At 42.0% G+C, this 21,003-nt stretch overlaps 1 protein-coding gene across 1 annotated transcript; it reads right to left on the reverse strand.

The window, feature by feature from the left end:
• Positions 1 to 557: 557 nt before the first annotated feature.
• Positions 558 to 8,850, reverse strand: LOC139832297 (uncharacterized). The gene is made up of 7 exons (XM_071822025.1): positions 8,531 to 8,850; positions 8,369 to 8,441; positions 8,076 to 8,134; positions 7,682 to 7,994; positions 2,048 to 2,100; positions 1,688 to 1,945; positions 558 to 956 (listed from the first exon to the last, which is right to left on the reverse strand). Exons 1-7 carry the CDS (start codon positions 8,780 to 8,782, stop codon positions 726 to 728), a joined length of 1,239 nt encoding a protein of 412 aa, XP_071678126.1. The 5' UTR covers positions 8,783 to 8,850; the 3' UTR covers positions 558 to 725.
• Positions 8,851 to 21,003: the final 12,153 nt, after the last annotated feature.

The raw sequence follows: 21,003 nt of genomic DNA on the forward strand, positions 1-21,003 counted from the left end.
TACCAGAACCGTAGTAGACAACAAACTTCACTAACTGAGACATGTCTCCTGACCTAAAAAAAAATCAGTATCATCAAATACTAAGCACCATGACATAATAACATAAAATAATACCGCCTAAATAAATACATATGACTACACCTAACTGTGTATATCACACTAACTAAATAATACAGTCATTATTTCTGAAAATAATGAAAATCACGTATTATTTCTGGAATTCACGGAAAACAAAATTAAAAAAGCCAACCACTACCCACCATTTTTGTGACCCGAGCACGCCTTCACGAGCACTCCCTAGCTATCCCAGCACCTGATCGGGGTACCCTCGTGCCTCCTCCTTCCTCTAGCTCACGGATGTAGGTGGGGGTGATTTCCGGCTGAAGCAGCAGCCATCGATTGGTCAGGGAGGGCAACTTTTCCTTTGGGAGTCCTTACAAAAAAAAGGTTGTCTCGTGTTTCTGGGGCCAACAATAGCATCTTTTCGTCCATCCAGGCAACGAAAATTGCACGTTTTGTTGCAGTGTACTGTTCGTGAAAGAGCCGATTTTAGTGTGTGGCATTATATGCAAGGTTGTGTTGTAGATTTCAAAAAAGGTGTTCTTTACCGCTTACTTGCCAGACAACTGCTAACAAAGGTCTAAATTTTTGCAGTCAACTATGTCAAATAAAGTTGTATATAGTATACTATTATAATGATAAACTTTGCAGCAAAAGTTGAGTATTTACCGATTGCTTTCAACGTGGCTTTTGCCATTGGCAGTCTCGGCATTACAAGCATCTCTCTTCCTCTTGTGGTTTCCGAGAGGCTTTAGAATTGGGTTGTTCATTGTTTCCTTATCATGTCCACTCTGACTAATGTCATGCTCATCGCTTCTACTCTGCCCATCATCATCATCCTTGTCACCTTGACTCTGCTCATCAGCATCCTCGTGGCTTCTACTCATCTCACAATCCTAACTAGCATATAGATTGGTTAGCTACATCTCACGAAAAACAAAACCCACACGGGACCAAGATAATGGCAAACATTATCCAAAATGAAGAAAATGCTGAAAGTAAGATAAGAATAAGATCCGATTAGAAAATCTTGGAAATCAAAACTCAGGTCAGCCATACCGGAACAATATGAGAAACCTTGCCCTAGAAATTTCGTACCAAACTTACCATGTGAAGCTGGGACTTGTTCTTTTGCATTCTAAGAAAAATGCTCCATGTAATAGGACATACATGGTTTTTATCCACTTCAAATTTTCCCTAGGATTCAGATCGGAAGGCCCACAATAGCCTGGAGCATGGAAGCACACCAAGCACTGTGGAGGTGATATGTAGCATTCTACAGCAGACAACTCATGCACGCAGCCTTTCAAGAATTGGATGCTTAGCGTATTTTCCTTGGTGTCTTTTATTATTTGCCTAGGAGAATACCCAGGAAAATACGGTTCTTGGTTATAAAGGAAAACAAGATTATTCATCTATGTGTAGTAAAACAACTCATGATCACACAATATGAGGCCATTCTTGCATTTAATCTGGATGAAAACATTAAATCAAGCAGGTTTACTTAGTCATATAGACACAACATTATCTGGAATTAGCATATACATAAAGCAAGACGAGGTCCTAAACAAAGTAAACATGGTTCAGTGTGAGCTCGGCCATATAACTGGAAACACAAAATGCTTACATTTGACATTGAAGAGGCACGCATTGGAGTTACAGCTGGATCAACAGACCTAGATTTTCTATGTGCCTTCTTGTAGTGCTTCTGAAACTCAACGTGCCAACCTTTCAGTCTTTGGATTTCATCATCTTTCTCCTTGAGCAAGGAGTGCATTTGATGTACCTTTCTTTTCGCACCAACAACTTCTGCTCGCAATATGTTAATCTCATGATCCTTCTTTTGGGTCAAAACTTTCTTCGACTTCAGGAGCTTGGTGTAGTTCTGTGGCAGTATACTCAACTGTTTACATACAGAATCCTTTTCTACGAGTAATGTAGACAATTCCTTGGTGTGCTTCTTGTTATGTGTCTACATATCCCTCACAAGATTCACCAGATTACAACGTAGCATATCAAGTCTCCAAACAGCAAGGGGATCTGGGAGATAGAGAAATAGTAGTTCAGAGAGGGAGAGAAGCAGGGGATACAAGAGAAGGCAATACACTTTGGTCAATCGACAACTTCTCACCCCCCACAGGACTCGACTATAGCACCAGGAGCCATCAGCGCTGGTACACGTCAGCCACCAGAACAGCGCGTGCCTTCACCTTATTGGTCTTCAACTGGTCCATTCGGGTCCCGCAATCCGAGCTGGCCGTCGGCCCACCCTTCTCAGTTTACGTCTTTGCTTCCCGGAAGGCGTATCATCAGATAGGTCCATGACATTACCTCCTCCTTGAAATCCAGCTTGTCCCCAAGCTGGTGCCTTGGGAAATTTTCGTTTCATCTCTTCGAGACACTCCCAGGTCGCCAAAGATGCAGACATACCTGACCACTTCAGCAAGACTTGACATTTAGTTGTGGTGCCTTTCTTGATCCAGCGCTTGTCCAAGATTTGTTCTGGTACTGGTGGATCAACTCCCATCGAAGGCACTTCTTTGTGTACCTCCACCTGTGCACCAACAGCTTTCTTCAACTGAGATACGTGTATGACTGGATGAATCAAACTAGTGTCAGGCAGTTTCAGTTTATATGCTACTTTGCCAACTTTTTCAAGTATTTCATAAGGCCCATAAAATCTGAAAGCAAGCTTGCGGTTCCCTTGCACTGCAACAGAGGTCTGCACGTATGGTTGCAGTTTGAGATAGACAAAATTACCCACTGCAAAGTGACGTTCAGTGCGTTTTTTATCAGCCTGGGACTTCATTCTTTGCTGTTGTCTCAGTAGATGGAGCCTAAGCAGGCCCAGCATTTGATCTCTGTCTCGAAGCCATTGCTGCAAGTCAGGAATAGCACAAGATTCAACCACATCCACACCAAAGTGCCTTGGAGCATGCCCATACAAAACTTCAAATGGTGTTTTGCCCAACGTGGAATGCACCGTAGTATTGTACCAAAACTCAGCTAAAGGAATCCATTGTAACCACTTCTTTTGGCATGAGCTGACAAAGCACCTGAGAAAGCCTTCTAAACATTGATTGACTCTCTCTGTCTGACCATCTGTTTCAGGATGTCGCGCAGAACTCATGCGCAACTCAGTGTTAGTCAGACGATACAATTCCTGCCATAGTGCACTGGTGAACACAGGATCCCTATCAGATACAATAGCTTCTGGTAGACTATGTAGTCGATACACTTCTTTCATGAAAGCCAAAGCCACAGTCAGTGCAGTAAAGGGGTGAGCAATTGGAATGAAATGTGCATACTTCAAAACATATCCACCACTACTAAAATGCAGCTGATCCCAGAAGACAGAGGCAGCCCCGTGATGAAATCCATACTCACAATTTGCCAAGATCGTTTTGGTACTTCCAGTGGCTCCAACAGACCTGGGTATGGCAACCTCTCTATTTTAGCTTGTTGACAGATGGAACAAGAAGCTACATAGTTTTTCACTTGCTTTTTAAGGCCAGGCCAGGAAAACAATTTTTTGATCCTATTGTAAGTAGCATGAAAACCCGAATGCCCTCCAATGGCACTGGAGTGCATGGCCTGAAGAATATCTTGCTGCACCTTGGTATTATTGCCGATCCATATTCTCCCTTTGTGCCGAATTAACCCGTTATGCAGAGTATATTTCCCTGCTTTTGAGCTGATGGCCAACTGTGCTAATTTCTCAGTAGCTGCAATATCCCGAGAGTAACCCTGTACCACAGCCTCTAGCCAGACAGGCGTGCATTTGGACACTGCCAACAATTCCTCAGTGTCAGAGTGGATATGTCGAGATAGAGCATCTGCTACACGATTATCAACCCCTTTCTTGTACATAATACGATACTGGAGGCCCAAAAGCTTGGTGAGAGCTTTGTGTTGCCATGGTGTGGTCAAGCGTTTGTCATCCAGATGAATAAGGCTCCTTTGATCAGTTCTGATGAGAAATTCGCCATGCTGCAAGTACGAGCGCCATTTATCCACAGCCATAAGGATCGCCAAACATTCCTTCTCATATGTTGATAGTCCTCTATGCCTGGGCCCCAAGGATTTGCTTAAAAAGGCAATGGGATGTTCTTGTTGCATCAAAACCGCACCAATACCTCTGCTGCAAGCATCTGTTTCTATCATGAACGGTTTAGTGAAATCTGGCAAGGCCAAAACAGGAGCTGAGACAAGAGCTGTTTTGAGAGCTTGAAACGATGCCTCTGTGTCAGCATTCCAGATGTAAGGCACTCCTTTCTTCAGCAAGTCAGTTAGAGATCGGCTTATGACACCGTAGCTTTTGATGAATTTTCTGTAGTAGCCTGTCATACCGAGGAAACTTCTTAACTCTTTAACATTTTCTGGTTGTTTCCACTTCAAGATAGGCTCCAACTTCTTCTTGTCTGTGGTGACTCCATCAGCACTGATCAAATGCCCAAGGTAGAGAATTTGTTGCTGCGCAAACATGCACTTGGACTTTTTGACTTTTAGTTCATTTGTTAACAGGATCTGAAATACAATCTCCAAGTGTTTAGCATGATCTTGCAATGTTTTGCTGTAGATTAAGATGTCGTCTACAAAAACCAACACAAATTTGCGCAAAATTGGCTCCAGTATAGTGTTCATCACTCCTTGAAAGGTAGCTGGGCCACCAGTGACTCCATATGGCATTACTTTGTACTCAAAATGACCATGATGAGTTTGGAAAGCAGTTTTGTGCACATCTTGCTCTGCCATTCTGATTTGGTGGTAACCAGAACGCAAGTCCAGACTGGTAAACCACTTAGCACCCGCCAATTCATCCAATAACTCATCAATTACTGGTAAAGGATATTTGTTCTTGACAGTGATGGCATTCAAATGTCTGAAATCACCTACCAATCTCCAAGAGAGGTCTTTCTTGCCCACCAAAAGTATGGGAGAAGCAAATGGACTAGAGCTGATTTGAATAATACCCTGTTGCAACATCTCCTTGATTTGCTTTTCAATTTCTGTTTTCTGCATGGGGCTATATCTGTATGGCCTTAGACTGACAGGGCTAGCCCCTGGTAGCAGAGGGATGGTGTGGTCAGACTTTCTGTGTGGTGGTAGTCCCCGAGGAGCGTCAAATACTGCCTCATAAGTGCTTAACACCATAGCTATGATCTGAGGAACGGTGGTTTGTTTCTGCTCCACCTCAGCCACCATGAACAGTTGCACCAGTAGTTGAATGGAATCCTGCCTCTGCATTTCATACAATTGCGGCCCAGTGATCATGTCACATGCAGAAATGTTGTACGTGATACCCTGCAATTTGCACAACTTACCCTGCCATTCAAATTCAAACCATTTTTCTGCCCAGTGAGTGGTCATGAGGCCCAGTTGTTCCAGCCATTGCATCCCCAAAATGACATCATATGATGTGAGAGGCAGTACTTTCAATGTGGTTACGAAAGTACTACCCTGGCATGACCATTGACAATTAGGAATTTCTGCACTTCCTTGTAAAATGCCGCCACCAGCCACTCTCACATGTACTGGAGCTGTTAGCTGCTGCACACCTGTCATTTTTGCTGCCATACTAGCACTGATGAAATTGTTGGACGATCCTGAATCGATGAGGATCAAGACATCATGACCTTGAATACAACCCAATAAACGCATGGAGTGCAGATTTTCAGTGCCATTCATTGCTTGTTTACTGATAGACATCAATACTTCTGTTGTGTCAGCCACCGCATCAACAAAAACTTCCTGTTCTGGACTGCTTGGTTCAACTTCCACTTCACCACCTTGGATCATCGCCAATAATTCCTCCACTACATGCAACTGGACAGTAGTGGAGCATTTATGCCCATGAGCATACTTTTCCCCACATGTGAAACACAGATTCTTGGCCCGTCGATAATTTTTTAGAGCAGTTAACCGGGAATTGAGATTAGCAGACTTATCATCAACAATTGACTGCTTAGTGTTGTTGAAGTGACTGTATGTCCTTTGTACAGATCTGGAAATACCCGGCTTGATTTGCATCCGCGGCACCTCCTCTTCAATTTCCTCCTGTAATAAAGCCAAGGACACAGCAGTATCGAGGTCGTCTGGACGTTGAATCATCACTACAGCTTTAATTTCACGGCATAACCCTTCTATGAAACGTGTGATAAAGAAAATGGGATCCATATCTGGTTTGTAAGCTAACATGTGATGTCTAAGTGTGTTGAACTTTTCAATGTACTCAACTACTGAACCTGTTTGTTTCAGCTTAAAGGCTTGCCTATACAACAACTGAAATTGCCCCCTATCAAAATTTTTGTTAATTTTTTCACATAACAACTCCCAGGTGAAACTATCTAGTTGGTTCTCAACACTTTGCAGCCACATAGCCGCATTTCCCGAAAAATGCATGGTAGCATACTCCACTTGCTGATTTGTGTCTACTGAAAACAGCCTAAAGTATTTTTCAGCAGCTTTCTGCCATAGCCTAGGATTTTCACCATCAAACCGTGGAAATTCAGTTTGTGGAGGAGCATGAGCGACACGATTAACACTACTAGCAGACTGAGATTCAGTAACTGGAACAATCGCAAGAGTGTTTTGGCTGTTGGTGGTACCTGTGACCGGGGCAGACAGTGGAATCATGGTTCCATCTGTCTGAACCCCGGTGTTGAGGACGACGCCGTGGCCAAGTTGCCTGGAGTTCAACGCCTGCATCGTCGCCCCGTCTTTGATGTGGACGGAGGTTGCAGGGGGCTTCGCTGCACCTGGAGCCGAGTTGGGCGGCGTTCCCAGGGCGCTGAGGCCAACTCCCACCACCATACGGTCCACCTGCTTGCGCAGATCATCGACCGAAGAACTGAGATCTGAGACCTGTGTGTCGATATTACTCTTCCATGAATTGAGCGTTTGAATGGATTGTGCCGTGGCATCCACGGATGCCTGTGTGCTCTCCAGCTTGGACTCCATTGATGAGAGCCCCGTCTTGAGATTCAGCGACATCTCCGCTATCATCTTCTGCAATTCCTCCATATTGGCACCCAAAGCGTCGATCCGCTCCGATGTATTCCACCGCGTTTGATGTGGCCGCTCCAGCGCGAGATCCCGACGTGCTCAACCCGAATCGAGCGACCAATCGAGGGCGTTCCTTTCGGAATCTCTGTGCCAAACGCCAAAGCGATTCAGCGCCTGTCGAACTGGATTTACTGTCTCTGATCAAGGGATTCTACAAGCAACGCCCAGAATTGATTGGAATCTGATACCAATTGTTATGTGTCTACATATCCCTCACAAGATTCACCAGATTACAACGTAGCATATCAAGTCTCCAAACAGCAAGGGGATCTGGGAGATAGAGAAATAGTAGTTCAGAGAGGGAGAGAAGCAGGGGATACAAGAGAAGGCAATACACTTTGGTCAATCGACAACTTCTCACCCCCCACAGGACTCGACTATAGCACCAGGAGCCATCAGCGCTGGTACACGTCAGCCACCAGAACAGCGCGTGCCTTCACCTTATTGGTCTTCAACTGGTCCATTCGGGTCCCGCAATCCGAGCTGGCCGTCGGCCCACCCTTCTCAGTTTACGTCTTTGCTTCCCGGAAGGCGTATCATCAGATAGGTCCATGACACTTCTTTTCGCCCCCCACAGCTTCAACTTGCAATCTAGCAATCTCAGCATCCTTATTTTGGCCCAACGCCTTATGCTCATCTACACTCTGCTGAAGCTTTATTGCTGCTTCGGTAGCTTGTGCTGCCTCCACTTTCTTGTTCTTCAGGAGCTCCGCATAGTCCTTCTGCATTATATCCAACTGGCTATGCAGAGAATTCTTTTCTGAGAGTAATGCAGAAACTTCCTTGTCCTTCTTAGTTTCGTAAGCTTGCTTTAGTTTTCTGAAGTTGCTTGCAGTGTGATCCACGGTGGTTTGAGAACTTTCAACTTCCTTCAGTAACACAAAACAACAATTATGTCAATTAATGGGATGCACAAGCTGGACTGCATGTTTTGAGCTTAGGTTAAGTACCTTAGAGTTGGGGGTTTCTGCCAAGGTTCTGGAATCCTGCATGTCAGCATCTCTGAGTTCTAAATTGAAAGAAGGCAATAGAGTGTTAGCAACACACAGATATTTGGTGCTCCGTTCCAACATTAATCTCCATTTAAAATAACACAAAATGAAAATTTATATTCAGTTCATTATCGCTACCCAACAAAATCGACACTGAAATATCCTCACACAAACATAAAGCCATAAACCAAAAAAATTCCTAGTAAATCTGAAATGTCCTCACACGAGCATCAAGAATGAGGGCTCCTTACCGGCGAGCTTCTGATTGGCACCGAGAAGCAGCTCGTAAGCCGCCTCCCACCTCATATTCCTTCTCGCATCAGCCTTCCTTCCACAAGAACACCAGCTAGGATCAGGAAGAGCTTAATTTAGAAAAACCCATAGAGGATTTAAAGCTTCCCAGGGCGCATCACCTGCAGCTTATTCTTGGCGTCGGCGGCTTCTGCTCGCAACCTGCCTATCTCGGCGTCCTTCTCCTTCAGCGCCGCCTCCCAGGACTCGCGCTGGATCCTGTCGGTCGCCTCCCGGCGCGCGCGGTCGGCGGCGAGAGCCTCCGCCATTGCCTGGCTATTGCTCACCATCGCCTCCACCAGATTGTCCATGGGGAGGCACTCGGAGCTCCCGCCGCCCTCTCCGCCTCCCCCGCCGCCCTCGCCGTCGGCCATCGGTTCGAACTGACGGCCAGTGAAGGGAGATAGTGAAGATAACTGACGGCCGACATTCGGTTCAGGGAATTGTAGAACATGGGCTTATTTGCTCTTCTTCAACATTGGGCTTAAGATGCCTTTGGGCCCATTTATGCTATACGTACTCGGCCGTATGGGTTCATCTCGCTGGAGCCTGAATTATGCTTTTTTAAAAAGGTGGAGACTGAAGAGGCAACAATTTAATGAGTAAACAGTGTAATAGAACAATTCAATGAGTAATTTCTCAAAAAAAGTCAATGAATTACATCCAACGTAAATAAATCTATCCTCACTGTGTGCAGCACAGTTTTTTTTTTGCAAGCAAAGTAGGAACTTCATTAAGTAGGAAGGATTACAAGACGGTCATTCTCGAGCACAATATCAGGGCAAACCTAACCACAATTCATTTCGATATTCCGATCTATCTTGTCTGATAAATATAAACTACATCTTGTCTGATCAATATTAACCTGCCGGAAATATAAACTTAGAAATATCACGCAACTCAGTCGTACCACAAGACTTTATCATCACTTCATCCTGCAGTAATCTTTATCTCCTTGTTCAAATGTGCACTGGATTGTTGTAGTTCCAGCTAAACCATCACCCCATGATTCATCAGTTCTATAGCATTCATACCATCAGAAATATGACCACAAGGAAATCTTCACTGCCTTCTGAACTGAATATGCACATAAACCAAAAACATAGGAAAGTTTAAACAACGAGCAGGAATTCACAATCCTGCACCACCGATACTAACCCTGGAACTAGCTAAAACAAAATCAACACTTTAGCCTGGCTCTAGTCTAGAAAAACAAACTTCATGGAAACAATGTTCAAGTAGTAAATCATCATACACAAAGCACGGCAGATTATCTATAGGGGAAATAAATTGATTCAAAAATAAATAAAATTATTGGGGAACTTATAAGTGCATTAGCACGAACAACATGTGACTTATTTTGTAGGACACACCTCTAGACGGAGACTTCCTCGGCAGACTCGGGAGTGCATATAGCTTGACTCGAGCTGCTTTTGGATAGGCAAGCATGCCTGTACATGTGACCAAACGGAAGACTCACCGGCTCATTGAAAGTGCATGGAGCTCCCATGTGTGGTTTTGGTAATTGATGACAATCTCTATTGACTAATATGTGCATTGAGTTATATTTGTAGGAGTGGTCCATAGGCAACCATATGTTGGCTTCAAGGTTGCAATAAAAAGAAATTGATGAAGAATATCAAGTGTTAAGTATGTCTTGAAGATGAAGATGAAGTGACCCCTCAAAGTTAACTTCAAGACATCAACATGATGAAGAATGAAGAAAATGATGCGCAAGTTCAGGATAAGCTAACTCGATGAGATCATATGCTTGAAGCTTGTCATCCATATGGGGATCATGGGTATGTGAAGATGCACCGAAGAAGAAGCTCTCCCATAGTGAAGTATGGGGGAGCAATTCGCAAGACTTCATCAAGGAAGCACAATCAAGAAAGGCGTTCCATCTTGTTGCGGTCAAGATCGTCATCATCGAGCTCAAGTGGAATGCGCAAGATTAAGGTTTGCTCTTGATAGAGTTTCTTTCTCACAGATCTCACGGTATAGTTGGAGACCGGTTTATAGTTTAGTTGCCGTACTATCAAGAGGGCTCTCGAGTGAGTAACTCGATCGTATTCTTCGGAGAGCTCAAATCTTTGCATCCTTGCATCATCTTTCTTAGTTGTTATTTGGATCTTTTCCACATGATGTTTTAGAGCTTGTGCTTATTCTCATGACAAGCTCTAGTTCATCAAGAAATGGTTTTTGCGCGGGCAACTTGTTGCATTTTCGAGGTTGGAGTTTTTACCGGTTTGGCTTTTATAGATAGGAGAAACCTTTACTCATTTGTTTCTATCCTCCCCTACTGGACTATGATGTTTCTATGCATATTGTTGTAGAGCTCGTTGTTTTGATTTCAACGAGCTCAAGATCATCGAAATCGGAGTCCGGATGCAAAAGTTATTAAGGTTTTTGTACCACATATTTTAGGTTTTTTTAGGGGCGGGAGTGTCACCAAAAATGGCAGCACTGCCGCCAGGGGCGGAAGTGCCGCCGCTGCCCAAAAATGGCAGCATTGTCGCCCAAGTCGTGATTTCAGCTCCCAATGGGCAGAATTCTCTCCCCCACTATTTAAGCCTTTTCCCTTCTTCCTCCTTGGGATGTAGCTTCTCTTACTCTCTCTCCTCCATTGTTGAACTAGAAAAGCTTGCTCTATCTCTTAATCCCTCCATGATTCTTGCCCCCATTTGAGGGAAAAGAGAGAGGAGATCTTGATCTACATTTTAACCAATCAAATCCCTCTCTTTGTGAGTGGAATCCACTAGATCTAGATCTTGGAGAAATTTGGTGTTCCTCCTCTTATTTGTTCTTCCTCTCTTATTCCCCCAATAGCTTTTGTAGCTTTGTTGGAATTTGGGAGAGAAGGACTTGAGCATCTTTGTGGTGTTCTTGCCATTGTATTTGGTGCATCGGTTTAAGTTCTCCACGGTTATTCGTGGAAGTGAAAGCAAGAAAGTTGTTACTCTTGGGTTCTTGGAACCCTAGACGGATTTGAGGCCTTTGTGGCGATTTCTTGTGTGCCCCCAAGCTTTGTGTAAGGCCCGGTTTCCGCCTCGAAGGAAATCCCTTAGTGTAACCGTGACCTAGGCCTCTGTGGCGAGGGTCACCGGAGAATAAGGTGAGGCGCCTTCGTGGCGCTCGCTGTGTGGTGTGACTACCGCATCTTGAGGTGAGGCCTTTGTGGCGTTGGTGTGCATCGAGCAACCACACCTCATGGTCAGGCCTCTTGTGGCGTTCGGGAGCACTAAGCCACCGCACCTCTCCAACGGAGATTAGCACTCGCAAGAGTGTGAACTTCGGGATAAATCATCATCTCACGCGTGCCTCCATTATCTCTATGCCCGATCTCTTTACTTATGCACTTTACTTTGTGATAGTCATCGTGCTTGAAGTTATATATCTTGCTATCACATAGTTGTTTGTATTGCTTAGCATAAGTTGTTGGTGCACATAGGTGAACCATAGTATATAGGCGTTGGGCTTGACAAAGTAAACACTAGTTTTATTCCGCATTTGTTAAGCACATATCGTAAAAGTTTTAAACCGCCTATTCACTCCCCCCCCCCCTCTAGGTGACATCTGTGTCCTTTCAATTGGTATCAGAGCCCGGTCTCTCATTTTAGGCTTCACGGCCTTGAGAGTAAAGATGTCGGCTAGAGGATTCTTGCTCGATGACACTTTTATATTCAATGGCACGAATTATGATGTTTGGAAAATTCGCATGCTTAGTCATTTTCGGGACATTGACCCTCATATGGCGCAAATTGTAGATATAGGTTTTTCTCCTCCTATGGATTCCCAAAATCTATCTTTAGAGGATGAGAAAATTTTACGCGCATGCTTCTAATGATCTTATGACTGCTTGGAGATATGTAGGTCTTGTTCCATTCTTGCCTTTTTGGAGAGCTCATGAGTTATGGACAAAGATTCAAGATAAATATGATGTGTCCAATATTATTAAGGAAGATTGCATTGCTTCCACTTCCGGCCGTGATGAGTTCTCATCTTCATCCACTTCACCAATGTGTGGAAAGACACAAGGTAATGATATGTTGAGTGGTGATGCAAATTGCAATGTTGACGTTGAGCTTACCATTGATGATCCTTCATCTCTATCTCATTGCAATGCTTCATCTTCGGACTTAAACACTTCTAGCACTATAAATGGTATACATGCATGCTTGTGTTGATAGTCCTTGCATATCATGTGTAAATTGCTTGAACAAATCTCATGATGATATGCTTTCTTTGTCTTGTGGCCATGATAAAAATGCTTCTATTTTCTCTAGTTGTTGTGTGACTAACAATGTAGAGGAAACCAAAGATTCTATTGGTCAAGACAAGATCTTGATTGGAGCCTCAAGTAACTCTTCATCATTATCTCACGGTTCTCATATATGCCTTATGGCCAAGGGTTCCATGGTATCTCCTACCATGGAACCTAATATCTCTCATGTTGATAAGGATGAGGATGATTATGAAGAAGAGGATTGGGTTGCCTCTCTAAGGGATAAGGGTAAGCTCATCTTTAGTTTTCTTTGCAAAGATAAAATTTCTAGCTCTCACTTCTTTGAAATCTGGACTACCGCTATTGAGAACCAAAAACTTATTTGGATGTGTGAGAACACCATTGATAAAATGGGTGCTCTTGAACGAGAGTATGCCAATGATGTATCATCCCTAAAAAATGATCTTGAAGAAGAACAAGAGACCGTAGCCTCTCTTGAGGAGAAACTTGAAATCCTTGAGGAGTCTCACAATGAAATAATTGCTAAACTCACGAAAGAAAGCGACCATGCTAAAGCTCAATTAAACCTTCTTAAAAAGGAAAAGGTCAATTTTGGTGTTGGTCATGATAAACTTGTTAAGGATCTAGATGATCTTGACAAGGCCCACAAGGTCTTGGAGAGCGAACACTCTATCCTCACCAAGTCCCATGAGCAAATTCAAGCTTCATATTTAAAAGAGCATGCTATGTTACCCTCTCTTCTTGATATGACTTTTGATGATGCTTGTGCTACTAACTCTACTTCTTGTGAAGCATCTATCTTGAAGGAGAATATTGAGCTAAGGGCTCAACTTAAATTTCTAACTAGCAATTATGGGAAATTGGAAAAAAATCATGGAAAACTTTCTAGCTCCCATGAGGATCTTCTAGCCTCCTATGATAGGCTAAAGTCAGCTCATGAGGCTACCATATCAAAGTCAACACCTTGTGAGCCTCATGTGGATACTAGCACTACTACTCAAAATGCTATATTGCCATGTGTTAGTCCTAGTAATTCATCCACTCATAGTATTTCTAAATCTTGTGATGAATTATCTTCCTCGCCTTGTTGCTCTAACAATGAAGGTTATACTTCCTCTAGTACTTTTGTGTTGTTACTAACCATGTAGAGGAAATCAAAGAGCTCAAGGCCCAAGTCACTTCTTTGAATAACGACTTGGTAAAGAGTCATGAAGGAAAATGCAAACTTGACATGATGTTGAGTGTGAAACAATCCCCCAATGACAAGAGCGGACTTGGATTCAACTCCAACAACAAGAACAAGTCCAAGAACAACAAGAATAAGAAGGGCCAATTACAAGTCAAAGACCCGACAAATATTGTTTGCTTCAAGTGCAAAATTGAAGGGCACCATGTTAGATCTTGCCCTTTGAAGAAGAAGCAAAAAGGGAAGCGGCCTCAAACTCAAACTCATATTCAACCTCAAGTTGAAGAAAGGCCACTTCCCAAGAAGAATCAAACCAATGCTCCCATTGTGGAGAAATCTAGTGAGAAGAAGGAGAAGAAAAGAACTTGCTACATATGCCGTGAGAAGGGCCACATCTCCTCCTTTTACACTATTGGTACCTCATCCAACTCTATCACCATTGATGATGTTTATTCTCTTCGTAAGGATGAGGGTGGCAATGTGTTTGCCAAATATGTTGGTGCTCAAAGTGGTTTCAAGAGAAAGAACCATTTGGGTTGCCAAGCCTATTGTGACTAACCTCTTAGGACCCAACTTAGTTGGGGACCAACAATCCAAAACTTGATCAATAGGTGCTTGTTGGAGGGCATTGGAGACTTGGCTACATCATGAAGCATTAAGGGATCTTCATCATTTATATTATATCAAGCCAACTCTTTTGGTTATCTTTCTGCTATCATATATCTAATGTTCCTCCTTGCGGTAACATGTATTCAACTCATTTATATTGAAAGTTACTCGCCCATTTGCATGTGTTAGTTTTGTTACTAACATGTGTTTGTATATGTTGTGCTTCCTACTTGCTTTTCTTGAGAAATCAAGTCTATGTATGTTAGGTTGCACACCATGTATTTATGTTTGTGGTGGAGCCTCTTTTCATCTTGTTGTATCTTATATGGCTCTTATGAGCGATTAATGGACTATCCCATTTTGGGGGAGTGGTATGCCTTTGGGAATTTCACAATCCTAACAATGTGTGTACATGAGGAATATCACTTAGAATTTATATTGCAAGATTATCTAGTCTCTATGTGGTATGTCATACTCATGAGAAATTCAAATTCTAATGTCCATTAATTATCTCTAGTTGGATCTTATTTGCCTCTTGTGAAAATAAATTCCTTATCACATTATGGGGGAGTAATAAGCTTTGTGCATATTACAAGCCTAGAAAATGTGAACATTTGAGGTTGGGTCACATAGAATTGATATTGTAAATTATCTCTCTCCTATGTGGCATGTTTGCTCAAACAAGTTCCAATTTCTTTAAATGGCTTCATTGCTAATATCTCCGCGAATCTTATTTGTGAAAGTTTTTCTTGGTATGGTTTTTCACAACGTGTCCCTCAATACACTTTTGGGAAACCATGTGCTTCAAATCATGCTATTAATTGCTTTACATGTTGGTATGAATGTTATTAATTGCTTTGCATGTTGGTATGACTAATTGAAGCTATCAAGAAACTCTTTTTGCATGATGGTTAACTCTTATCTTTTACCATATGCTTTATTTGTTGTAAATATGATCTTACGTATACTTATAAACTACCACCGGGAAATATTTCCTAATACCTCTTGTCCTAGGACAATTGGCAATCTATTGTGAGGTAGATATTTATTGATTATATTTACATTGGCTCTTATGTTTAATTGCCTTATTTATTGCCATGAATTTGTTGTGCTTTGACTCCCATGTGTCTTCCTTGCATCTTATGGATCTAATTTATCTATTTAAACTTTCTTAGCGTTTTTAGTAGATATAGGTAGCGTGATGATCCTAGTTTTGTGCATTTTGTATTCATATGCAAAATCCTAGATAATTCACTAATTTTTGGGGAGCCCTCCTATATTTGTTAGAATGCTTAACATCTCTTGATCATTATCAAGAATTTGGTTTTGGGAGACAAAACTTTTCTTTTTGGTACTTTGTGCCATCATAAGAAGTGTTGAGGGTTTGGTTTATTTGTTGGAACCTTGCTCTCTTGGGAGTTGGTTATCTCATTCCTTTGTTTTTTGGGTTTAATTAGCTTCTTATAATGAGATAAGTCTTTAGAGTCAATCTTGTATTAATTTGATTCTTTGATATAATTTGTACAACCATTGTTTCTTGATTTAACTGGTGTTTTTGTCCAAATTGTATCTTCCCTTGGTTCTTGAAAGTATTGTGCATGCATATTTAATATATGTATATCTTAGAGCATGTGTTACTTTCTTTGATCCAATATATAAGTTAAACTCCATCAAATCCTATTTGGCTAAGATGTGCATGAAATTAAATTTCATATCTATATGCACATAGTCTTGTGGAGTTTGTTCTATATGTTGTAGTATGTTTAACAACTTCAGACCCATTTAGTTTGGGGACCATATTGTACTTACCTTTGTGTTAGGTACAACAGAGATGTATTGGATGCTTGTCTCACACTTAGGAAGAAGTGGGGACACTCAATGGTAATTTGAGGCAAGCTAGGATGATCAACGAACTCATATCTACTACATCGACACTAATGCTATCTCGGTAACAAGTATCTTCTCATGCATATTTTTCTAGCATCCAACCATGTGGTTGCATCTTGGCATGAAACTCTTGATTTTCAAATATTATGCTTTTTGCAAAGATTTTAATGAAACCTATTTATTGCAAATGTGAGTAAATTGAGATGAGCACATATGTTGGGAAGTATGTAAAATCATGCTCATGATCCATCCATCCCAACTATGCCTATCTAGCAATTTTATTGCATATCAATTCCTCAAGCCTCTCACATGTGCAATATAGATGAAAGTGCAAATTGAGTTATTTATTTTGGTATCCTTGTTTGTGATACTTGTTGTCTTTCTCAAAGCATCCCAACTATCTTCTATCCCTTGTTGACATTTGTGATGTATTTTATGTGTTTTTGGTTGAAGTTCATGAATATACAATAAGATAAAATTGAGCCTTTGTCCATGCTATTAAGCAAAAATTCTTATTGCTATATTGCATGACTTCATCTTGGATATCATGCTATATTTCTTGTGTATATATTTTGTGTGCGCATGTTTCTTTGTGGATAAACTTCTTCGTGATATTGCCCACTTAGAGAAACTTATACACATAAGATATGATACATCTCCATTTGATATCTTACTTATTTTGTGTGTGTTGATTGGTTATGCCAAGCAATATAATTCATTGAAGACTATGATGATGCTTTTTGCTAGCTCATCCTTGTAATAGTCATATAATATGCTTTATCATGCCTTTCACATATCCTCTTGTGTTGAGCCTTTTATTATGGTGCCTCTTACTTTTTGCTCAACCATTTGTTTATTGCAAGTGTTAAGCTTAATTTTCTATCTATGATCTATTGCAAATGTTTGTGCTTTAAAATGGTAATGAGGGAGTGAGGATTCCATGTTACGTATGTTGTATTCAAATGCAACATTTTAATTTATGCATGTACCTTCGGGAGCTTCCTCATTTTATTTAAAGAACTATTTTGTGGTGACCATTAGAGTTTAATTCACTTGGTATCTTTTGTTTTGAATGATATTATGGGAGTGATGATTCCATGTTTGTGCACTTAATACTCCAATGCAAATTGTCTAGTTTTGTGCACAAACCTTGAAGAGCTTCCTCATATTATTTAGAGCAATCTTCTTGATCTTATCATAATATATATATATTTATTTTGGTATCTTATTTGTGGTTCATTTGGTTGCTTGCTTCATTTGTTGAAGCTCTTGAATTTGCTATCTTTTTGCAATCTTTGATCCTCTCTATAGTGTGATTCCTTCCAAATATTCGTCATTGGATACGTGCATTTGATTCCACTCAAATTATGAGAAATGCACACGGTATGGAGGAACTCTCACTATATTGGCCTTCTAATTTTTTCACCCATTTCGGCAATTGGTGCCAATGGGGGAGAAGTTTGGAGGGTTTAAGGGAATTTGGTTATGTCTTTGCTTTGTGCTTAAGCATGTGCCTTTGTTGCATTGCATCTTGTTGCTTTGCATAGTTGAATATTTCGAGAAAACTCCACTAGGTTTGGAATGCCAATGTATGCAATGAAATTCAGGTTCATTCACACGTGCATATATTATGGGGAGTTTGCTCTGTGTATTCAACTTGGTTGTTACTTAAATTCCTTATATAAACCCTCTCAAAGAGATTGTCATCAATTACCAAAATGGGGGAGATTGAAAGTGCATGGAGTGCCCATGTGTGGTTTTGGTAATTGATGACAATCCCTACGGACTAACGTGTGCATTGAGTTATATTTGTAGGAATGGTCCATAGGAAATGCTTGAACCATATGTTGGCTTCAAGGTTGCAATAAGAAGAAATTGATGAAGAATATCAAGTGTCAAGTATGTCTTGAAGATGAAGATGAAGTGAGCCCTCAAAGTTAACTTCAAGACATCAACATGATGAAGAATGAAGAAAATGATGCGCAAGTTCAAGATGAGCCAACTCGAAGAGATCATATGCTTGAAGCTTGTCATCCATATGGTGATCATGGATATGTGAAGATGCACCGAAGAAGAAGCTCTCCCATAGTGGAGTACGAGGGAGCAATTCGCAAGACTTCATCAAGAAAGCACAATCAAGAAAGGCGTTTCATCTTGTTGCGGTCAAGACCGTCATCATCGAGCTCAAGTGGAATGTGCAAGATTAAGGTTTGCTCTTGATAGGGTTTCTTTCTCACCGGTCTCATGGTGTAGTTGGAGACCGGTTTATAGTTTAGTTGTCGTACTATCAAGAGGGCTCTCGAGTGAGTAACTCGATCGTATCCTTCGGAGAGCTCAAACCTTTGCATCCTTGCATCATCTTTCTTGGTTGTTATTTGAATCTTTTCTATGTGATGTTTTATAGCTTGTGCTTATTCTCATGACAACCTCTAGTTCATCAGAATGGTTTTTGCACGGGCAACTTGTTGCACTTTCGAGGTTGGAGTTTTTACCGGTTTGGCTTTTATAGATAGATAAAACCTTTACTCATTTGTTTCTACCCTCCCCTACTATACTATGATGTTGTAGAGCTCGTTGTTGTGATTTCAACGAGCCTAAGATCATCGAAATCGGAGTCCAGATTCAAAAGTTATTAAGGTTTTCGTACGGCATATTTAGGTTTTTCCAGGGGCGGAAGTGCCGCCCAAAATGGCAGCACTGCTGCCATTGGGGCGGAAGTGCCGCCCAAAAATGGCAGCACTGCTGCCATTGGGGCGGAAGTGCCGCCCAAAAATGGCAGCACTGCCGCCCAAGTCGCGATTTCAGCTCCCAACGGGCAGAATTCTCTCCCCCACTATTTAAGCCTTTTCCCTTCTTCCTCCTTGGGTTGTAGCTTCTCTTACTCTCTCTCCTCCATTGTTGAACTTAAGAAGCTTGCTCTATCTCTCAATCCCTCCTTGATTCTTGCCCCCATTTGAGGGAAAAGAGAGAGGAGATCTTGATCTACATTTCAACCAATCAAATCCCTCTCTTTGTGAGTGGAATCCACTAGATCTAGATCTTGGAGAAATTTGGTGTTCCTCCTCTTATTTGTTCTTCCTCTCTTATTCCCCCAATAGCTTTTGTAGCTTTGTTAGAATTTGAGAGAGAAGGACTTGAGCATCTTTATGGTGTTCTTGCCATTGCATTTGGTGCATCAGTTTGAGTTCTCCACGGTGATTCGTGGAAGTGAAAGCAAGAAAGTTGTTACTCTTGGGTTCTTGGAACCCTAGACGGATTTAAGGCCTTTGTGGTGATTTCTTGGGAGCCTCCAATTAAGTTGTGGATGCGTGCCCCAAGCTTTGTGTAAGGCCCGGATTCCGCCTCGAAGGAAATCCCTTAGTGGAACCATGACCTAGGCCTTTGTGGCGATGGTCACCGGAGAATAAGGTGAAGCGCCTTCGTGGCGCTCGGTGTGTGGTGTGACTACCGCATCTTGGGGCGAGGCCTTTGTGATGTTGGTGTGCATCGAGCAACCACACCTCAAGGTCAGGCCTCTTGTGGTGTTCGGGAGCACTAAGCAACCGCACCTCTCCAACGGAGATTAGCGCTCGCAAGAGTGTGAACTTCGGGATAAATCATCGTCTCCCGCGTGCCTCGGTTATCTGTATACCCGAGCTCTTTACTTATGCGCTTTACTTTGTGATAGTCATCGTGCTTGAAGTTATATATCTTGCTATCACATAGTTGTTTGTATTGCTGAGCATAATTTGTTGGTGCACATAGGTGAACCATAGTATATAGGCTTTGGGCTTGACAAAGTAAACAATAGTTTTACTCCGCATTTGTTAAGCCCATCTCGTAAATGTTTTAAACCGCCTATTTACCCCCCCCCCCCCTCTAGGCGACATCCGTGGCATTTCACTCATCTTGTGCGAAATCGGTGAGGCGGATCGGGCAGCTGCTGTTTAATTCATGGCCACTGCTGGGCGGGTAGGTCATGGCCCCGAGAGGTCTCTAACCTTTGTTCCTCTCCGGCGCCTCCAGGCCCTCAGCGTCCTAACAACATGCATGGTACACTTCCCTACTTTTGATTGCCTTTGAATAAAACAATTGGGGAGCTTCATTAGGGCCTAAGGGGGCAATGCCCCCCCCCCCCCCCCACCCGTACATTTTTACAATTGTGTAACATTATTTATAGCTTCAATTCATCATGTTAGCATTGTCTACACATCAATTACTTATTTGATACAACTTGAGGAATTAAAATGGACATGTCTACAAGAGCATAATGGATGACAAGTTAGGTTCATTTAGACTTCAATATTCCCGTGACAAAACTATTAGCTCCTCCATTACAGATGGTTTGAGCTCGTTCATAAACTTTGTAAATCCTCAGGTAACTCGTAGTCAGTAAACATGAATGTTTCCCCTCGTTGGATTTGAAGCATTCCAAAATCGTTGGGCAAGGGTGGGTGATACACTCTGCTCCGGTGAAGCTAGACTCTGACCGGAGGCTCAATTTCCACTATTTCTTGGGACTACAATTCGTTATTATCAGTTGTCGTTCCCTCTTCTTGTGTTGTGGCTCAATCGACGAGCCTGGTTCTCAGCGCATCAGCAAGAACAACATGTGATTTTTTTTGTAGGACACACCTCTAAACTGGGTCTTCCTCGGTTGACTCGACACTGCATGAAGCTTGACTCGA

This window comes from Lolium perenne, chromosome 6, assembly GCF_019359855.2.
Source record: "Lolium perenne isolate Kyuss_39 chromosome 6, Kyuss_2.0, whole genome shotgun sequence".
NCBI classification, from domain to species: domain Eukaryota; kingdom Viridiplantae; phylum Streptophyta; class Magnoliopsida; order Poales; family Poaceae; genus Lolium; species Lolium perenne.